General features: G+C 44.9%; 1 protein-coding gene across 1 annotated transcript in view; it reads right to left on the bottom strand.

Annotated features, from left to right (window-relative positions):
* Positions 1-18,510, bottom strand: part of LOC147438898 (Met-10+ like family protein / kelch repeat-containing protein) — a 112,736-nt gene that overhangs the window by 30,043 nt on the left and 64,183 nt on the right. Inside the window, exons 2-3 of the mRNA XM_086484856.1 lie at positions 10,864-11,054; positions 10,377-10,774 (exon numbers count right to left, since the gene is read on the bottom strand). Coding sequence (XP_086340982.1) covers positions 10,377-10,774; positions 10,864-11,054 — 589 coding nt within the window. The remainder of the gene's footprint in view (positions 1-10,376; positions 10,775-10,863; positions 11,055-18,510) is intronic.

The raw sequence follows: 18,510 nt of genomic DNA, 5'->3' as shown, positions 1-18,510 counted from the left end.
ATTTAATAAGTTTTGTGAAAATTTGGGCATTAAGAGAGAGCTTACTGTGCCATACAACCCCTCTTCTAATGGTGTGGCTGAAAGATTCAATAGGACACTTTGTGAGAGGGTGAGATGCATGCTGTCCACAGCTAATCTCTCTCATGGATTTTGGAGAGAAGCTTTGAAAATTGCAGTGCATATATGCCATCGATCCCCTCACATGTATTTGAAAGGTGACATCCCTGAAGAGGTTTGGTCTGGCAAGCCTGCTTCATATGATCACTTACGCATTTTTGGTTGTGAAGCTTTTGTGCATGTTAGACCTGAGTTGAGGAGTAAACTAGATGCGAAGTCCATTAAAGGCCTTTTCATGGGATATGGTGAAGAAGGCGAAATGGGTTACATGATTTGGTTACCTCAGCTCAAAAGGGTTGTACGCAGCCGGGATGTTTTTTTTAATGAGGCAAGGCTGCTTCAAAACAATTGTGCCTCAAAGCATGACCATAAAAGAGTGAAATTTCAGCATGACCAGCCACCTGTTAGGCCTATTTTTGACCCTCAGGATGCACCACAAATGGCTGAAAATGTAAATGATCCAGTGGTGTTTGAGCCAGATGATGTTGGACAGCAAATTGAGGCTCCTAAAGGGCATTTGCAGCCAAGAAACAATGCTGAAAATGGTGCTGAAAATGATGTACAGCAGCCCATTGTTGATGATTTTGTAGTGCCACCTGATGTAAACCCATTGCCGGATAATGTGGATCATTGGGTGAGGCGGTCTACTCGTCAAAGACGGCCTGTGCGTCGATATGACCCCTCTTTGCATTACATTATGTTGACAGATGAGGGAGAGCCTCTTACGTATAAAGAGGCAAAGACATGTGAGCACAGCGACAAGTGGGAGCTTGCTATGCAGGAAGAGATTAAAGCTTTGCATGCTAATCATACTTGAGATTTGGTTGAATTGCCCAAAGGAAGGAAGGCTATTCCTAACAAATGGGTGTAGAAAATCAAGACTGTTGATGCAAAACCCAAGTATAAGGCAAGGCTTGTGGCAAAGGGATATGTTCAAACCAAGGGCATAGACTTTCAAGAAGTGTTCTCTCCTGTTGTGAAGATGACCACTTTGTGTGTATTGTTTGCCATTGTGGCTGCTCTTGATTTGCAAAAGGACCAAATGGATGTACATACCGCTTTCTTGCATGGTGATGTGGAAGAAGAGCTTTACATAAGCAACCCGAGGGTTTTGTTATCCCTGGCAAGGAACATTTGGTATGTATGCTCAATAGAAGCTTGTATGGGCTGAAACAATCATGTAGACAGTGGTACAAGAAGTTTGATCGCTTCATGCTTAAACATGGTTACAAAAGAAGCCATGCAGACCATTGTTTATATACCAAACGTGATGAGGATGGCAGCCCTATCATTCTTGTGCTCTATGTAGACGATATGTTGATAGCTACAAAGAAAAGAAGCATTGTTGATGCTCTTAAAGGGCAGCTGAAATCTGCGTTTTCAATGAAAGACCTTGGGGCAGCTGAACATATACTTGGAGTGCGTGTTACACGCCAAGAGACAAGCGCCTATTGTATTTGTCGCAAGAAAAGTACATTGAAAAGGTGTTGGACAAATTTAACATGGCTGAAGCAAAGCCTCTTGGTGTGCCATTACAGCCATATGTTAAAATCTCCAAGGATGATTGTCCCAAGTCAAAGGAAGAAGCCAATGCCATGCAAAGTGTGCCTTATGCTTCAGCTTGTGGTTCACTTATGTATGCTATGGTTGCTACTAGGCCTGACATAGCCCATGCAGTGGGAGTTGTGAGCCGGTTTATGGCTAATCCAGGCAGGTTGCATTGGGATGCAGTGAAGTCCACTATGAGGTACTTGAAAGGGACTAAAAACCAATGCCTTTGCTATGGTAAAGGATCAATGGAGTTGAAGGGATTTTGTGACTCTGACATGGCTCGTGATGTGGATACACGGAAATCCACAAGTGGCTATGTATTTACTCTTGCGGGAGGTGCTGTTTCATGGTGTTCTAGATTGCAAAAGATTGTTGCATTGTCTACGACAGAGGCTGAATATATTTCAGCCACTGAGGCTTCCAAAGAAGTTATTTGGTTAGCACGCCTATGCAGTGAGTTTGGTTTGCCTGCCAAGGCACCTATGCTTGGTTGTGATAGCCAAAGTGCCATATGTCTGGCAAAGAACGCCATGTTTCATGCACGCACAAAGCATATTGATGTGCGGTATCACTTCATACGAGAAGTGCTTGAGGATGGCCTTATTACATTGGTTAAGGTCCATACATCACAAAATCCAGCCGATGCTCTCACTAAGTGCTTACCCAAAGCACAACATCATCTATGCATAGAGATGGTGGGAGTCACGTAGCTTAAAGGCGCCATTTATGCCTTTAAGTGGGAGGTTGTTGAGTTAAAGGCCTAAATAACCCCTTTTTGTACATTTTTATACTTTGGAACCTGGACACATTTTTTAAAGGTCACTTATAATAAAAGTGGGAAAACCCAAAACTCACTTATTGAGTTTTCCTGGGTTAAAGGCCTAAATAACCCCTTTTTGTACACTTTTATACTTTGTCCAGGTTCATATTGAACCTGGACACATTTTTTAAAGGTCACTTATAATAAAAGTGGGAAAACCCAAAACTCACTTATTGAGTTTTCCCCAAAAACGTGAGCTCTCTCTCTCTCCCTCTTCTTCTGCTAGTGCTTCCTCTCGTGCTGCTCTTTGCCTCCCCTCTCTACACACACACTGCACTTCCTCGCGTGCTCTTTCACTTGCACACACCGCCGCGCGCTCATCAGTACGCACCCCAAAGGGGATATCTGACATAGTTCACTCCACTATCGGAGTGAAACAAGGATGCCCACTGTCCTCTACTTTATTAGGTATGCATGTTGATGAGGTCTCTGATTATATACAGAGGAGGAGATAGAGGTGCTCAGCTCGCAGGGACATGGATCCCTCTTTTATTGTATGCTGACGATATCGAGTTGATATCAGACTCACCAGAGGGTATACAGAGACATTTGGACGCATTGCATAGTTTTGCAGGGGTTAGTGGATTGTCCGTCAACCTTGGTAAAACCAAGGTCATGGTATTTAATACCACGCCACAATGGGTCAGGAAATCAACACCTACATTCACATATGGCCAGGACAGTATGGAGTACACTGATGCATACACATATCTTGGGGTGGTCTTTAGTGGACCGAGGTTCACACTGAGAGTGGCAATAGACACTAGATTGACTCGTGCCTATGCAACCCTAGGCGGTTTAGAGAGGATTTGTGCGCAAGTTCAGTTCCAGGAACCTCGAACAAAGCTCTGGCTCTTCAACACTTTGGTTCGCTTCAGTTATGCACTACGGGGTTCAGGTTTGGGGACCATCTGTTGACAGTGCTGGATGGAGTGATATGGAGAGGCCCTTGGTATCTATGATTTCTAGGCTGATTAGAGCCAAGGCCTCAGTTCCACATGACATTAGACGAGCGGAGCTGGCTGCCCCACCTATGGAGATCGAGGCACTTACCAGATCAGTATCATTTGTACACAGCTTATGGGACACCACCAAGGACAGATATGCTAGGCTTGCTCTTGAGTCGCCCAGACAGCTGGCATTACAAGGAGACACATCATGTTGGTATGCACAGATGAGCTCATGGTTTCAGAGGCATGGTTTCAGCATGGACGGGCTGCCCCCTTTCCAGTATTCTCTTGATGCACATCTTTGGCTCTTACGCGGATGGAGATTACTAGATTCATTCGGCACGATCTTATCCAGCCTCATACCAGGAGGACATGGATAGAGCCATCACGGGAGTTGGGTACGAAGAGGGCTTTCTATAGAGAGCATCTTCTCCAACTCACGACAGACGGATTTGTCACACGGCCCAGCTACATGGACACACATCTATCTCATGGGTTACGATGTGCCATAGGCCAGATACGCACATCTTCACACCAGCTTGGGATTGAGACAGGTAGATTCAGAGGCACACAAGCAGACAATAGGATATGTAAGTTATGCCATGCAGAGCCAGAGACAGAGCTTCACTACATATGTCATTGCACAGTCTACTATGAGATACGGGGACGCTCTCACTGCTTATTCAGAGATGGTTTTGACTCGTTAGATAGAGTCATAAGATATCAGGATGAGAGATGTCTCTGATTATTTCTACTTAAGATACAGAGACATAGAGACTCTCTATTGAGAGGGCATAGACAGAGACAATCCCAGAGACGCATCTCAGATTTCTTCAGTCCGAGTACCATAGAGGCAGAGGGGCCACCACCACCACAGAGCTCGGTTCCCACCCATACACACACCAGTGGTACTCTCATTGACCGAGCTATAGAGTTGGGGAGATTGAGATGACCACGACTGAGGAGGGGAGCCACGCAACACCGACGGAGATTGCGACAAAGGATCCACAGAATTCTAGCAAGACACCCAGAGTATCGATCAGGATAGATACTACTATATTGTATCATAGTGACACTTATCCCCACCTTGTACCTTTGTGGCATTATACCATTGCTCAGCTTACCAGCCACCCATAGGAGTCGGTAGCACTCCTATCTCAGTTTCTAGGTTGTAGTTTTCTTTGTTTGTACCCAAACTTGGTACTATACTCACCATTGTAATCAGTTTGGTCTCATAGGTCATTTTGGCCTTTTGTAGACATTAACATATCATTTCATTTCATTTCTCTCTCTCTCTCTCTCTCTCTCTCTCTCTCTCTCTATCTATCTATCTATCTATCTATCTATCTATCTATCTATCTATCTATATATATATATATACACACACACACACACACACACACATATACACACACACAATGTGCTATTGGTCAGATACGCACATCCTCTATGAGATACGAGGCCGCATTCATTGTCTATTCAGAGAGGGTTTTGGACCACTTTCTAGAGTCATGAGATACCAAGATTAGAGATGCCTCGGATTATACTTACTAGAGATTCGCAGACACAGAGAGGACCTCTTGAAGAGGGGCACAATGACAAAGATCCAACGAAAGCGGCAGATTACAGATTTCTTTTAGTCATAGACAGAGGAGTTTGAGCAGCCCCCACAGCAGCGCAGCTCCAAAGGCACCATAGGCATATTGCTTGATCGGACAATAGAGTTGGGGAGGTCCCGTTGCCCACGCACGAGGGGAGCCCTCTCGACATCAGCGCAGATTGTGTCAGAGGATCCATACCATACTGGCGCGACATAGGAGCTGTCCTTTTGGATACTGATGTATATGTATATGATGCCACTAAGAACTCCATTGTATCAGCTCAACCCCCCTTTGTATAAGCTTTCACCCCACCCCTACCCCCCTACCCACTATTTTCTTTTCAGTTCTTTGTACTTTTTGTACCCAGTATTAGATTCACCACATGTAACCTTTTGGTCTCATAGGTCATTTTGGCCTTTTGAAGACCTTAATATTACATTTCATTTCTCTCTCACTCACACACACACACACACACACACACACACCAACAAAGAAAGAAAGGCTTCGTTAACATCCTTTGGGGTCATTTTAATTGACCTATCATGCGCTATGAATGAAAAAAGAAACTAAACTTGAAAATGTTTTTATAATTGATATTTCTTTTAAAAACAAAGGTAATAATCGCCATGCGTATAGAATGTGTGTGTGTGTGTAGTAAGCAAAATACGTGTCCTCTATGTCAAGGAAGCCACTGTTGCATTCTTGAAGTCTCTCATGGTAAATCCTTTCCTCCCCTATCAACTATCACCCCCCCATTCTTCCTAGCTTCTCTTGTTCTGTTCATAAGTTGAAGTGGTGTATTGGAAGCAAGTGCAGCCACAAAGCGTTTCCTTGAACCAGCCAAGTTGGTTTTTGGCAACACTGAAGCTGGGACTCGGGAGTGACATCGTTCTAATACCCCCAATCCTAGGAGACCCCTTCCCCCCGGAGAGTTGATTAAGGTTTGTTCCCCCTCTTCTGCAAATTCAATGGCAACCCTAGAGTGAGTGAGAGGGGTTACAAAGAGAAATAAAACTGAACGCCTCTCACTTGGCCTGAAGGCAAATACAACAAGACTAATCTGGTAAGCGCCTCTATCTCCAGAGGGGGTGAAACCGCCCCGTGGCGCAGCAGGCTTTGGCTTTCACCCAAAATTCTTTACTTTAGACACACACACACACACACACACACACAGAGTACTTTTGAAAAGTAACCTGCAACGGGAACTAACACTTAAAGCACACACACGGCTCGGAAGCTAGAATGCTCCAAGCAGACGCCGACAACCTGTAGGCCCCAAAATTGGCGCCCCTTCCGGTATTTCTTTATTCTTTAAGAGGGTACTTACAAAGAAGAGTCCTGGGAATTATTTGCCTGTATCCAGCTAGATACCACCTGTTCTGGCAAAATTTCGGCAGCATAACAGCCCAAAACTTGCTCGAAACCAATTCCCCTGTTGGAACTTGCTTCTACGGATATAAACCCTCTGATTCCTGCCCAAAAACAGTAAATTCAGCATGCCGTATTTATGGGTTTTTGCCCTGTTTTCAGCCCTAAACAGTCCCGGAACTGCCCTCTAGCAGTAGGACACTATTCCCAAGGGTTCTGGCGTCCATATGGCTGAAAAACAGTCAAAATACAGCACATAACCAGCGCGACATCGCACTTGTACGGTGAGGTTATCACCCTCACCGGTGCCTGCTTTTGGAGCAGCAGTCAGCTACTCATGTTCCTGCTGAGGGAGGCTCTTGCCTTAGCAAAAACGCATGTAACCGCACAGCTGTACATGAGTCAAATGAAGAGCCCTCTTATGGGGCATCACATTACTACAAGTAGGAAAGAGAGAGAGCAGTGTGAGGTGTAGTAATGAGAGGGAAAGCTTGCAGTCAATAGCTCTTAACCTGTGGCAAGCTGCAAATGAAGCTCCTCTCAGCTTAAAATTCAGCGCCCATTTTTTTGCAAGAGGAAAATGCACCAAATTGTGCCACTTGGCACGTTTACAAGCAATTTCCTGTTTCGGGGTTACCGCTTAAAAATTTCCCGACTCGTTGCCCAGTTGACTTTGCAGCAAAGTTCTAAAATGTTCCCCTTGTCATTCTGGAGATAATGACGCGAACAGATTTCATGGCCCAAAATAGCAGTTCCCTATTTTTTAGGAGATGCTTCTGTTGGGCTCCCACTGGTCTTCTGACCATCTATCCCCATTGGGACCACATCCAAAAATGCAATGTGTCCCAACTGTCAGGTACTTTCCTTTGGTGACCGGTTGTTCCAACTTATGGACCTTTGCTGAGGGGCCTAAGGACACCTAGGACAACTCGTGGCGACCTAGCCTTTATTGCTACGGGTGAAACTCTCAGCTGTCGGCCGTTTCACATTGGCCACACAATGTCCGACCATTTGTGACTTCAAAAAGAGGGTCCCAAAAAGTAAATAAAAATCAAGGGAAAGAAACCAACAACTAAGGTTAGTGGTCGTCACAGCCTTGTGACACAAGGCTCATTTTCGATAGTTGGCCATGGTTTCAACCCAGCTCCTGATGTTCTTGTGGAGGAAGTAGATTTGCCCATTTCGGTTGTCACGTGCACATGGCTTTTGTACCAAATGGACATGCTTCATCAACTACCACAACCAATTTTGCATCCATCCCTAGATAGGAGTGTCTAGCATTCTGGGAGGATTAGTACCGGTAGTTTTGTGAGCTTGTCGCAAGACTTGCATGTTCGGACGAGTCTGTTAGAGGGTTTTCCAGTTTTGTAACCCTCTTGCATAAATGGACTGTACAAGCGTTTTGACAAATGTTGTTACACTTTGGTGGGCATCTAACATGACGTGCATGTAGGTCTCGGTTAAAGAAACGTGTCAGTCCCGTCTGTTCGTCAAGGGTCACAAAATAGTGAGTTATCGTCAGAAAACTCCCATGTGCACACATTTGCATATTTCCCGCCCTTGCACAAATTTCCCAATTTGACCTAAAGAGTCCATGTAATGGAGGCCCTCAGTTAAGCGTTTTCCTCGTAAGTTGGAGCGCTATCAAAGATCAGCCCAGCATTTTGCATTTGCATGTCCTCGCGTTTTTGGCTCTATATTGCAAATCAACCCCAACATTTTCTATAGCAGCATTTTCAGCTTTTGGCACATCTTCCTCGCTGGAGATTGGTTGGATCTACGGTGGCCATCTCCCTTGCTGCAGCCTGGACCTTCGACAGGCCATTGAGCCTCATCGAGGTCTGCGTTTTCAGCCCTTCATTCCTTTCACATTGGGAGTGTAAATCAGCCTGAGATCTACCCCTTGGTGGACATCAACAATCCCACATCGAGACAAATCCAAAGGTGCATCAAATCCTGCCCCGGAGGTGTTTCATCTTGAAGAGTTACCAAGGCAACATTTCGCGTTCACCGCGAGGGAATGATTGAGAAGAGGCAACAATGAGAGCACTCGATGCAGTGGGGGAATGGCCAAGAAGAGGCTCAATGGGCTGCAGAAGTAACGGGCTGCAACGGAGAGGCTAGCGGTAGCAGATCCGGGCCTGTTCCGGCGAGAGAGGGTTGAAATCTGAAAACCCTGGGCCGATCTATTGCCAAGGGTAGTGCTAGGCTGATCTGCTGCTTGGAGCAAAAACGCTGGGCTGGCTGATTGCAAAACACTAGAATGTGCACAATGCTAGCCCATGTGCTCCTTATATAGGGCTTTTAAAGCCAGCTCGGGAGAAATGTGCAAATGTGCGCACATGGGAGTTTTCCGACAATAACTCGCTATTTTGTGCCCATTTGACAAACCGACTTGACCAACACGTTGATTTGATGCATTTTTGGATCTGTCTCGATGAGGGGCTGTTGATGGCCACCTAGGGGTAGAACTGGGCTGATTTGCGCTCTTGATGTGAGAGGAATCGAGGGCTGAAAGCTGGCTGCAAAAACGCAGCCGATCCGTCGCACAATGCATGACTGGAAATGTAGATGATGATGAAGTCGGTATGGATAACAATGGGAGCATTCGATGAGTCAGTAGAGTATGCGCTTGAGGTATTGCATGTGTGTACTTTCCATTTACACAATCAAAACCAATTACCACATCAGCAGCAGCGGTGTGGGGGGCCCTTGAGAGGTTGGTTGGGACCCCATTGGGTCTCTCTCTCTCTCTCTCTCTCTCTCTCTCTCTCTCTCTCTCTTCAAGGGAAGTAAAAGAAACCATCATTCAAGCTAAAAGAAATCGTTAACGCAAGGAAATAAGTAAAGATTTGTGGAAGTGTAAAACCTAGATCTTCACCATTTCAATTCCATTGCAATTGACATTGGCATCAAAGGTTTGAAGATTTGAAACTAATCCGCTAATCTTTTAAATTTTTTTCTCTCTCTACACACAATCTAGTGTTTGAGTGTGTGTTGTAGCATTTCGCCCAAGGACGCTTCTCTCACTCAGAGAACTACAAGACCTGCCATTGCGCGTAGGACAGTGCACCTTGAGCGTAGGAAATGCAGACACTGTATACAGGGGGTTACAATTGTGGTGCGCTTGTAGTTGACTTGGTGTGTGCGCTCGACCACCTCGACATAAAAAATTCCTAGCATGGATATTTGCAGTCATAAATTCTTCGACATGATAAATCGCATCATTGAAGACATGCACTAGAAACATGAAGATGTTGATTGCGAGTATCAGGATTTGTTAGCAGGCTATGACGATAAAGGAAGATGCCATCCATATCAACCTATTAGCTTTGGAGTCTTGGCATTCTTTTGGACAACCATCTCTCCAATTTGCTTGGAGAAATCCATCATCCCAAAACAGGCATTTCATCGTCATCGATCTGTACACATCTTTGGCAGCACATCAGGTCCACACTATCTGCATCTTCTTAGCAATCAATGGCTATCAATCCGAAGCCATAGGGCTCCAATCCCCTTTACCATTTTCTGGTCATGTATGATATCATAAACAGCCTCCTTCATCCATAAGGAACCCTCCTATAAAACATGCACTTTGAATCTAATCATTGGAGTTGTCATTGGGCCAAAAAAAATGTGACGTCCTCTTGACAACTACAAGAGAAACGTGTCGACACATAGTGGCCCACTCCTCCAAGAGACATCTGAAACTGAAGAGTCAGCATTCATGGCAGACAAGAAAACAAGTCATTAGGACAGGCCCACAATTAGCTATCCTCTTTGAGCATATTCGATGCAATATCATGATGGTGATAGAATCTACAAATCTAAGAAGTTCAACGCCTGTGTAGTGTGAGATGTCAATGGGATTAGTCCCAACACTGATCAATAACATTCCAACAATCCAGCATAACTACGAGCCGATATCAAGCTAATCAAACTTATCTGTAAAGTTCTCAGGAACCTTACCTACCTCTTTCATTTGAAGGACGAACAGTTCTTTGATGGACTTGAGCTGCAGTGTTTAAGATGGTAAGCTGGTCTTTCAGTGACAATTTCAGCTGACACACAGCCTCTAAAGAGGTGTCCTTGCACTCTCTACTTGAAACATTTTCCATGCCACAAAAGGACTTACTTACACCCACATGTCCTGAATTCGGGCCAAAAAATGATGCCTCCACTTCATCAAGTCTCAAAAGTAATCCCACTTGTCGTCTTTCCAGATCTAGAAACTTCCTCGCTTGTGTGTCGCATCCCTTTGATTTCTTTATGCTACGAGGGCGAAGTTGAGTTTCAGACTTGGCTACTTGTGTCTTATTGGCTTCACAGATAGAATCTGGAGCTTCTTTGTGCACCAGGCCCTCCACCTGCAAAAAGAAAAACTAACCCTAATGCAACACCAGAAAATATGAAAGCAAAGAAGAAACGCAGAGCAGAAAGAATTTAAGGTCGATACCTGATTTATGAATGCACAAAAGAATCTCTCAATCCTCTGACTATTGCTCAACATTTTCTCATTTGCAAATTGTACAAGAAATCTTAGGTAGTCTTCAGAAACTAAGAGCTGGCCATCTTTTGCAATAGGAGTTTCAATGCGAATTGTACACCGAACAGCTGCAATAATGCGCCTTCGAGCACTTGTAATGCCTGACCATATCACCCAAACATGCGTATCCTAAGAGAGTTTTCTCACATACTAAAAGAATTTTCTCACACGACGTCTACCCAAACAATGTTTCTAGAAACTTACCAAAAAGGAAACATTTATGAAGAGACAAAGCAACTGTCTCAGAAACAATTGTAAAAGGAGCCAACTGGACATAAAACTGCACATAAGGACCCAATGCCAAGAATTCTAAGATCTACAAAAATTCTCAGGAAGTGAGGCTAGAGAGAAAATATAGCACAAGCATTGCCTAAAGTTGTAGGATATACAAATCTACCTCTTTTAAGGACAAATTATAAGAAACAGAGGTTAGAGGGGGGTTAGAGAGGATCTGGCGCCATCTTCACAAGGCATGGCAAGGGTTGACTCCTCTGTATCTTCTACGATCATTAAATCTGTCACACATGGGCATGATCACCCAAGCTCTCAGGGTCCTCCACATTTACCAAGTCCTACTTTGTATTGAACCAAATGTCTATGATTTGCTCCAATAGGCCACTATCCTAATTCAATAGCTTCTACTCGTGAAAGGCAAGGGTTGACTCCTCTGTATCTTCTACGATCATTAAATCTGTCACACATGGGCATGATCACCCAAGCTCTCAGGGTCCTCCACATTTACCAAGTCCTACTTTGTATTGAACCAAATGTCTATGATTTGCTCCAATAGGCCACTATCCTAATTCAATAGCTTCTACTCATGAAAGGCAAGGGTTGACTCCTCTGTATCTTCTAGGATCATTAAATCTGTCACACATGGGCATAATCACCCAAGCTCTCAGGGTCCTCCACATTTACCAAGTCCTACTTTGTATTGAGCCAAATGTCTATGATTTGCTCCAATAGGCCACTATCCTAATTCAATAGCTTCTACTCATGAAAGGAGGGGCTGAATTACTAGAGCTGAAAACTTCAAGAACAAAAATAAGCACCTTTTATTTGGCTTGTGTGTATGTGTGTGTGTGTGTGTGTGTGTGTGTGTGTGTGCACGTTGTCGAGGAAAAACTCCATAAGGGGGTTCGTCAAGGGAAAGGTGCCGGGCATCTAGTTACACCACTTTACGCAAAGATCAGGGTTTTTTTTTTTTTTTTGAGGGGGGGGGGGGGGGGGGGGGGAACGAAAGAATGTTTTGATACCTTAAACACGAACAATTTATTAGCAAATATCCCAGCACTACAAGATTTTCCTGCTTGCTCGGGTTTCCACTGAGTTGCTCTTCTCTCGCTTCCTACTCTGAGTTTGCTTCCCACTCGAATCCTTTCTAAATGAATACAACAAGCATTGAGGCGTCCTATAAATAGCTCCTAGATTATCCTAATGAAAGCTAAAAACTCCTTAAAAGCTAATCTACTTTGCTTTTGCTTTACCAAATCCGCATGGGATAGCTCTCTAATGGCTTGGCAGCCCACAACTTGGACGGCATGGCATTTTCTGCCGGTAGTGCCAAAAAGCATCGCCCAGCCCTTTAGGAGATTTTTCATTTCTGTAGTCTCCCAATCCAAGCTTTATAGCAGCTTTTGCAAGCTCTAAAAGCACAAGAGGCATCTCAACTATTCACGCCATATCCTTGCATTTGATTCAACCGATTCACCTTACCTTATGCCTTATTAACAATATGGGCGGCCTTCATTTGGTGCAAAAGCCGAACTAATGTGTGAAGCCAAGTAATGCCCAAAGCCAAGCCCCCAAAAAACGTTGCGCGGCCATTGTGACAAAAAGCCCAAGCTATCCAGACGTCATTGGGTGACCAAAGAGATACAAGCTCTATCATTAAGTTGGAATGTCATTATGTTCAAAACCTAAAAGCCTTTTTCACTTTGCCAAATATCCAATATCGGGCGGCCATTGGGTCCAAAAGCCAAAAGCCAAGTGCTCAAAAGTCCATGTGCCAAAGCAGTTTTCTGATAAATCCTTTATCTTGAACATACACAAATCCCTTTAACCTCAAGATTTAGCGGTATTTACACTATTTCTTGCAAAATTCCAAAAGTACTTTTCCTTTTCTATATCTTCTCAACCAGCTTTCTTGAATTTCTTACAAGCCTCAAGGTGGACTTGATTATTTTCCCATGTTTCTCCTTGTGGACTCAAAGTCCTCTGAACCTGCACATCCTCTGGCATGTGCCACTCTATAACTACCCTTGGTCTAGCACTATCTCTACATCTCCTCCATCAACCTCTTCATCATCACTAACCTGTCGATCCAAACTATGGCCCTCCATCTCAATCTCTAATCACGCTTTTTGAACAATTTGATTCGTTTCCTTGCTATACGCACCTTCAGCATTGTATCATATAGCTCACTTAGTTTGTGGATAGCATTGTCGTTTACATGTTTGACAATATGGTTGCGCACTCTAGAGGGGGTGGTGACTTGTGGTTGCTATAGACACACCTATGCACTCATCATAGGAGTTCACACGAGATATGGCCATGCTCATGGCATATGGGATTCCGACATTCCCAGAGAAGACACCACCATCTTGGGTGGACAGACACTAATCACTTGACCTCGACACGTCAGATCACTCACTTACACAAGAGCATCTACATGGACTTAGGGAGAGGATCTTGAATGTCTTCTTGGACAGGTTCATTGCTTGGATTTATAGACTGGAGTGGGACTTCAGTGCTTTAACCTCTCTTGAAGAGTTTACCCGTGGGATGCGGGAGATCAGGCATCCCGCGACTACATCCGGAGTCACCCAGAGCTTGGCTTGGATGGTAGTGCAATTGCTCTTCTACACTCCTGATCATTTGGATTGCTACCTTCAGAGTTACTTACACTCACCCTCGCTAACTTAAAGCAGACTTATCCCCCGACCTGGGCAGTAGGCTACTCCCAACTCATTTACATTGAGAGCCACACCGCGATGCGGTTTGGTGGCATTGTTGGCGTGGATTTTGTTTTGGTTGACACCGGAGGATTGGAGGCAAGAGATACAGGCAAGACGGCGCAAACAGATTGGTCTGGCCTTTCCTCTTCTCAGAGGATCTTCACAACACAGATTGCTCAGTCTAGCTTCCCTACTTCATACAGGATGATTACGGTGCAGACAACTTGGTCCAACCACACCTCTTCTCAGAGGCCCTTCACAACGCAGACTATTGAGTCTGGCATTCCCCTCATCTTGGATTACCCTACCTACTGACAAGACACCATCCCGTGCGGTCTATCGGTGGCTGCTGCAGCTTACGGTAGCTTCTACAATGCTAACTGTTTAGCCTGGCTTTCCTTGTTTCGGAGGACGTTTACGGAGTAGGTTGCTACATCTAGCCTTCCTGAAGTTTTTCACAGCTTAGCCGCCTGGCCACATTGGGTTACAGGTTCATGCATTGACAGGCTTCCGATCACTCTCATGACGATTCCTAGGCTACCCCATTTTCTCCATATGGTTTGACTACAGACACCATAGATCCTATTGGGCAGGACACTTGCAGGCCTATTGGCCCTCCTTTCACGACAAGGAGTGGTCTTCACACTCAATTCGGGACCTTCACACAAAACCTTGACACTACATTAGCGGAGTACAACAGTTTGCTACACTGCTCGTTCCGGCACTTTACCATGCAGATCTCTCGAAGGTTGGGACACCCCAGACTACTGCAAACATCGCAGCAGACATCTTCATCATTTGCCTCACATCTTCGGCTTCATGCGGTGCTGAGAGGGGGTGTCAGACTTACACCACCTGCTACTTCACTCAGGTCTAGGACATACATGTACGGCTAGTATGTCGACGACTGGCCACCCACTTCACTGTCCGGCTGCCCATCCTATGCTAGGTCGTGGGGTTTCTTTATGCATTGCCCTACCTCCCCCTTGGGCACCTATATGAGGGGCTAGGGAGGTATCCACAGTCAGTTTGTTTGACACACTGTACATTGCAGGTTTGTGGTTGATGGTGGTCATGGGGGGCTGATTAGCCCCCTCCGCTCACATCTAGCGTTTTGTATTCTGTCTTCTTCTCTCCTCTCATCTCTCATTCTTCCGCACACCCGAACTCTTACAAAATCAGCCCCGGAGGTGCTTCATTTTGAAGAGTTGCTGCAGTGACATTCCCCACTTGAGTCAGTAGAGTTTGCATTGAGGTATTTCATGTGTGTACATTGCATCATTGCCCTACCTCCCCCTTGGGCACCTATATGAGGGGCCAGGGAGGTATCCACAGTCAGTTTGTTTGGCACACTATACATTGCAGGTTTGTTGTTGATGGTGGGCTGATTAGTCCCCCTCCTCTCACATCTAGCGTTTTGTATTCTGTCTTCTTCTCTCCTCTCCTCTCTCACGCTTCCGCACACCCGAACTCTTACAAAATCAGCCCCAGAGGTGCTTCATTTTGAGGAGTTGCTGCGGTGACATTCCCCACTTGAGTCAGTAGAGTTTGCATTGAGGTATTGCATGTGTGTACATTGCATTTACAAAATCAAATGCAAATACCACATTGGCAACGGAGTCGAAGGCCCTTGAGAAGGTTAGTTGGGACCCCATCAGGTGTCATTCTCCTCTCTCTCATTCTCTCTCTACAAAGAAATAAAAAGAACCATCATTCGTGCTAAGTAGCACACATTCAAGCGAGAAAGAAGTAAAGATTTGTCAAAGTGTAAAGTCAAACTTTAAAGATTTTGCAGTAATCCGCTAATCCCCAAAAGGTTTTGCAATGTTTCGGTGACACTCCTCCCACTCTTGGAACAACAAGCCTGCCATAGCGTGTGGGACCGTGCGCCTTGAGCGTCGGAAAATAGCAACCAATCGTATACCAGGGCGTGCACCAATGAGGAGGTAGATTGGGTCCCGAAGATAAGCCTACGACCTTCCTTGAACCAACAACAAAAATCTTTGCATGGTCAAGAATAGTAGCGATATGGAGACCTTCCCCAATTCAAAAGGTGAGCAAGTTTCTCCTTTGGATCCTCCAAGTAGTCCTCCCCATACCCCTCCATCCTTGCCACCCAATTCCATGGATTCCATGATGCGGATGATGATGGAGATGATGATGCGGCAAGAAGAGGCACGCCGACAAGAGTGTGTGGCAACGACGAAGCGAGAGGAACGTCGATTGGCGGCCAAAGCCGAGGCTCGTAGGCAAGAGAGGGCATCCATGCGTGATGTCATCACATCTCTGGCGGTCCGATCTGATTCCCCATCCTCAAATCCGGATTACAAAAGCCTTGCCAAGACCATTGCAGAGGCGACCAATTCTACACGAACCATCAACGAATCAATTCCTGAGAAGATTACATTCAATAAGTATGACGGTAAGATGGATGTGATTGTCATTTATTCTTGCTGGCATCAATTTACATCTTATTTTGCGGTTGTTAGGAAGTCTCATAATAACAAAGTTCTCTTGGCTTCCATGCATATCACGGGTGATGCTATCACCTCGACGAAGAATGAGTGGATGGAGAAGAAGGCGGACGCCCACAAGGTGGCCCATGTCACAAACTGCTTACGTGTCAAGCCACTAAAGAACGGAGCCAACCTGCACATTCCGACCGAGAGGCCTAAACCCTAGCGGCAGCAGAAAGTTTTACCAACTTGCAAATTTTTAAAGAAGTTCCCACTAACTTATGGGACCCCGTCTGATGGGGCCCAAGTGCCTAGAGATAAAGATAAAATAAAGCAAGACCACACAAACACATTCTAATGTGTAGTTGCTGATAACGTGACAGACAGTACGGAATCCCGCAATTTACGCTGACATGTCGCCTGAACGGATTTTCGTGATTTACGTTGGCTGATTTTCAATGCCAGCTTTTGGGTCATATGCTTTTGAGTTTAAAGCTTTTCATGTAATTGCTTTTCATAGGCCAAGGGCCTTTAAATATGTGCAGAGGGCTCAGTCTCTAGCACTCTTCCGGGTGAAGGTGCAAAGCGCGAGTACCGCCATTGTACTAAGTTCAAGCAATATAAAGAAATACCAAAAGGGGCACCAAGGTTTGGTAAGTTGGCAAAACTTTCTCTGCCACTTTCCCTAGGGTCCTCTCTATCCTGGATCTGTTCAAAGGTCATGCTATGTCATCAGTTTGTGGCATACCCCCCTCTTGAAAGAATTGTAATCGCCCTCGATTACGCCTGCAAAACAGACAAAGGCAGTTCAGTACACACTAACTCTAAGTACCGACATACTAGACGACACAAATCAAGCACTTACACCAAGACGACAGTCACTGAACCTTCACATCACATTCAAATCAAATCAATCACAAATAAATTCATTCCAAATCTCAGACCATGACTGCCAACAATGTATTTAGTCATTGCATCTAGATCCATCCCGGACCTCACTAATGTCGGATTAACTAATTCTTATTGCCATCATGTCTATAGAGATTCTCAAGACCAAAATGCTACAGTCATTTCGTCTTTCAGTTCCTGCACTCAAACAAATCACATGAGAGAGTACACATCATTCACGTTCACTTTCGGGAATTCCCATTTTCATCATCCATAGTCATACAGTAGAATATTGTCAGCACAATAGTATCCCTGAAATTCAAAGGAAAATCAGTGACTCTATTCCATCAAGGTAATCTGTGACAAAGGAGCGGAGTGACTCTCCTCTTGTGCAGTCCCATTGCACCAGATTCAACCCTGCTGATCAGCGAGATCTTTCGGAATATACGCAGCTAAACCGAAAGCCTCAAGGTAAAGTTCCAAAATCTGAGGAGTATCTCCTAGGTCCTCCTCCTCCATCCACTTCGCATCCAAGGCCGGATAGTTCTTAAATTTCACTAAGAACCGCCGAATCACTTTACCTTTCACTTTTCTTTCCTTATGTGCCAAAATCTGTTTTGAAACGAGTATCTCCTCGCTCTCTTCTGCTTCATGTTGCTCAACAGGCTCCCCATCAACTGGCTGCTTGATGAAGAAAACGATGTTTGTGTTACACAGCCTCTGAGGGAAAGGGTCTTGATAGAGTGCCAATCTCCACCTTTTACAGGTCACCGCAGCATCGATACCACCTTGAAGGGTGTGGAGCGTTACTTCTATTGACCGAGACTCAAAAAGGATGTGGACGATTTTGTTCGCAGTTGTTTAGTATGCCAAAAGGTTAAGTTTGACAGGCATAAGGCACAAGAATTACTACAGCCTTTACCCGTTCCCACCCACCCCTCGGAAAGCATTGCTATGGATTTCATCTTTGATCTCCCAAAGACTCAAAGTGGGCACGATGGCATTTAGATTGTCATTGACACATTTACCAAGCAAGCTCTCTTCATTCCAATAAAGGAAACAGTCAAGCCGGATCATTTAGCGAGGCTATTCATTACTCAACTATTTCCGACAGAGATCCCCGATTTATGAGTTGGTTTTGGAAGGCTATTTGGGAGAACATTGGCACGCGGTTGCTGTTCTCGTCATCTTTCCACCCGCAGACAGATGGGCAATCTGAGATAGCCAATTCAGTGGTTTTGGATTTATTGAAGTCT

The sequence above is a fragment of the Adiantum capillus-veneris genome, chromosome 16, assembly GCF_014529385.1.
Source record: "Adiantum capillus-veneris isolate H3 chromosome 16, ASM1452938v2, whole genome shotgun sequence".
In the NCBI taxonomy this organism is placed as follows: Eukaryota; Viridiplantae; Streptophyta; class Polypodiopsida; order Polypodiales; family Pteridaceae; genus Adiantum; species Adiantum capillus-veneris.
The sequence above is the reverse complement of the archived record's forward strand: the minus strand, read 5'-3'. Positions and strand labels throughout refer to the sequence as shown.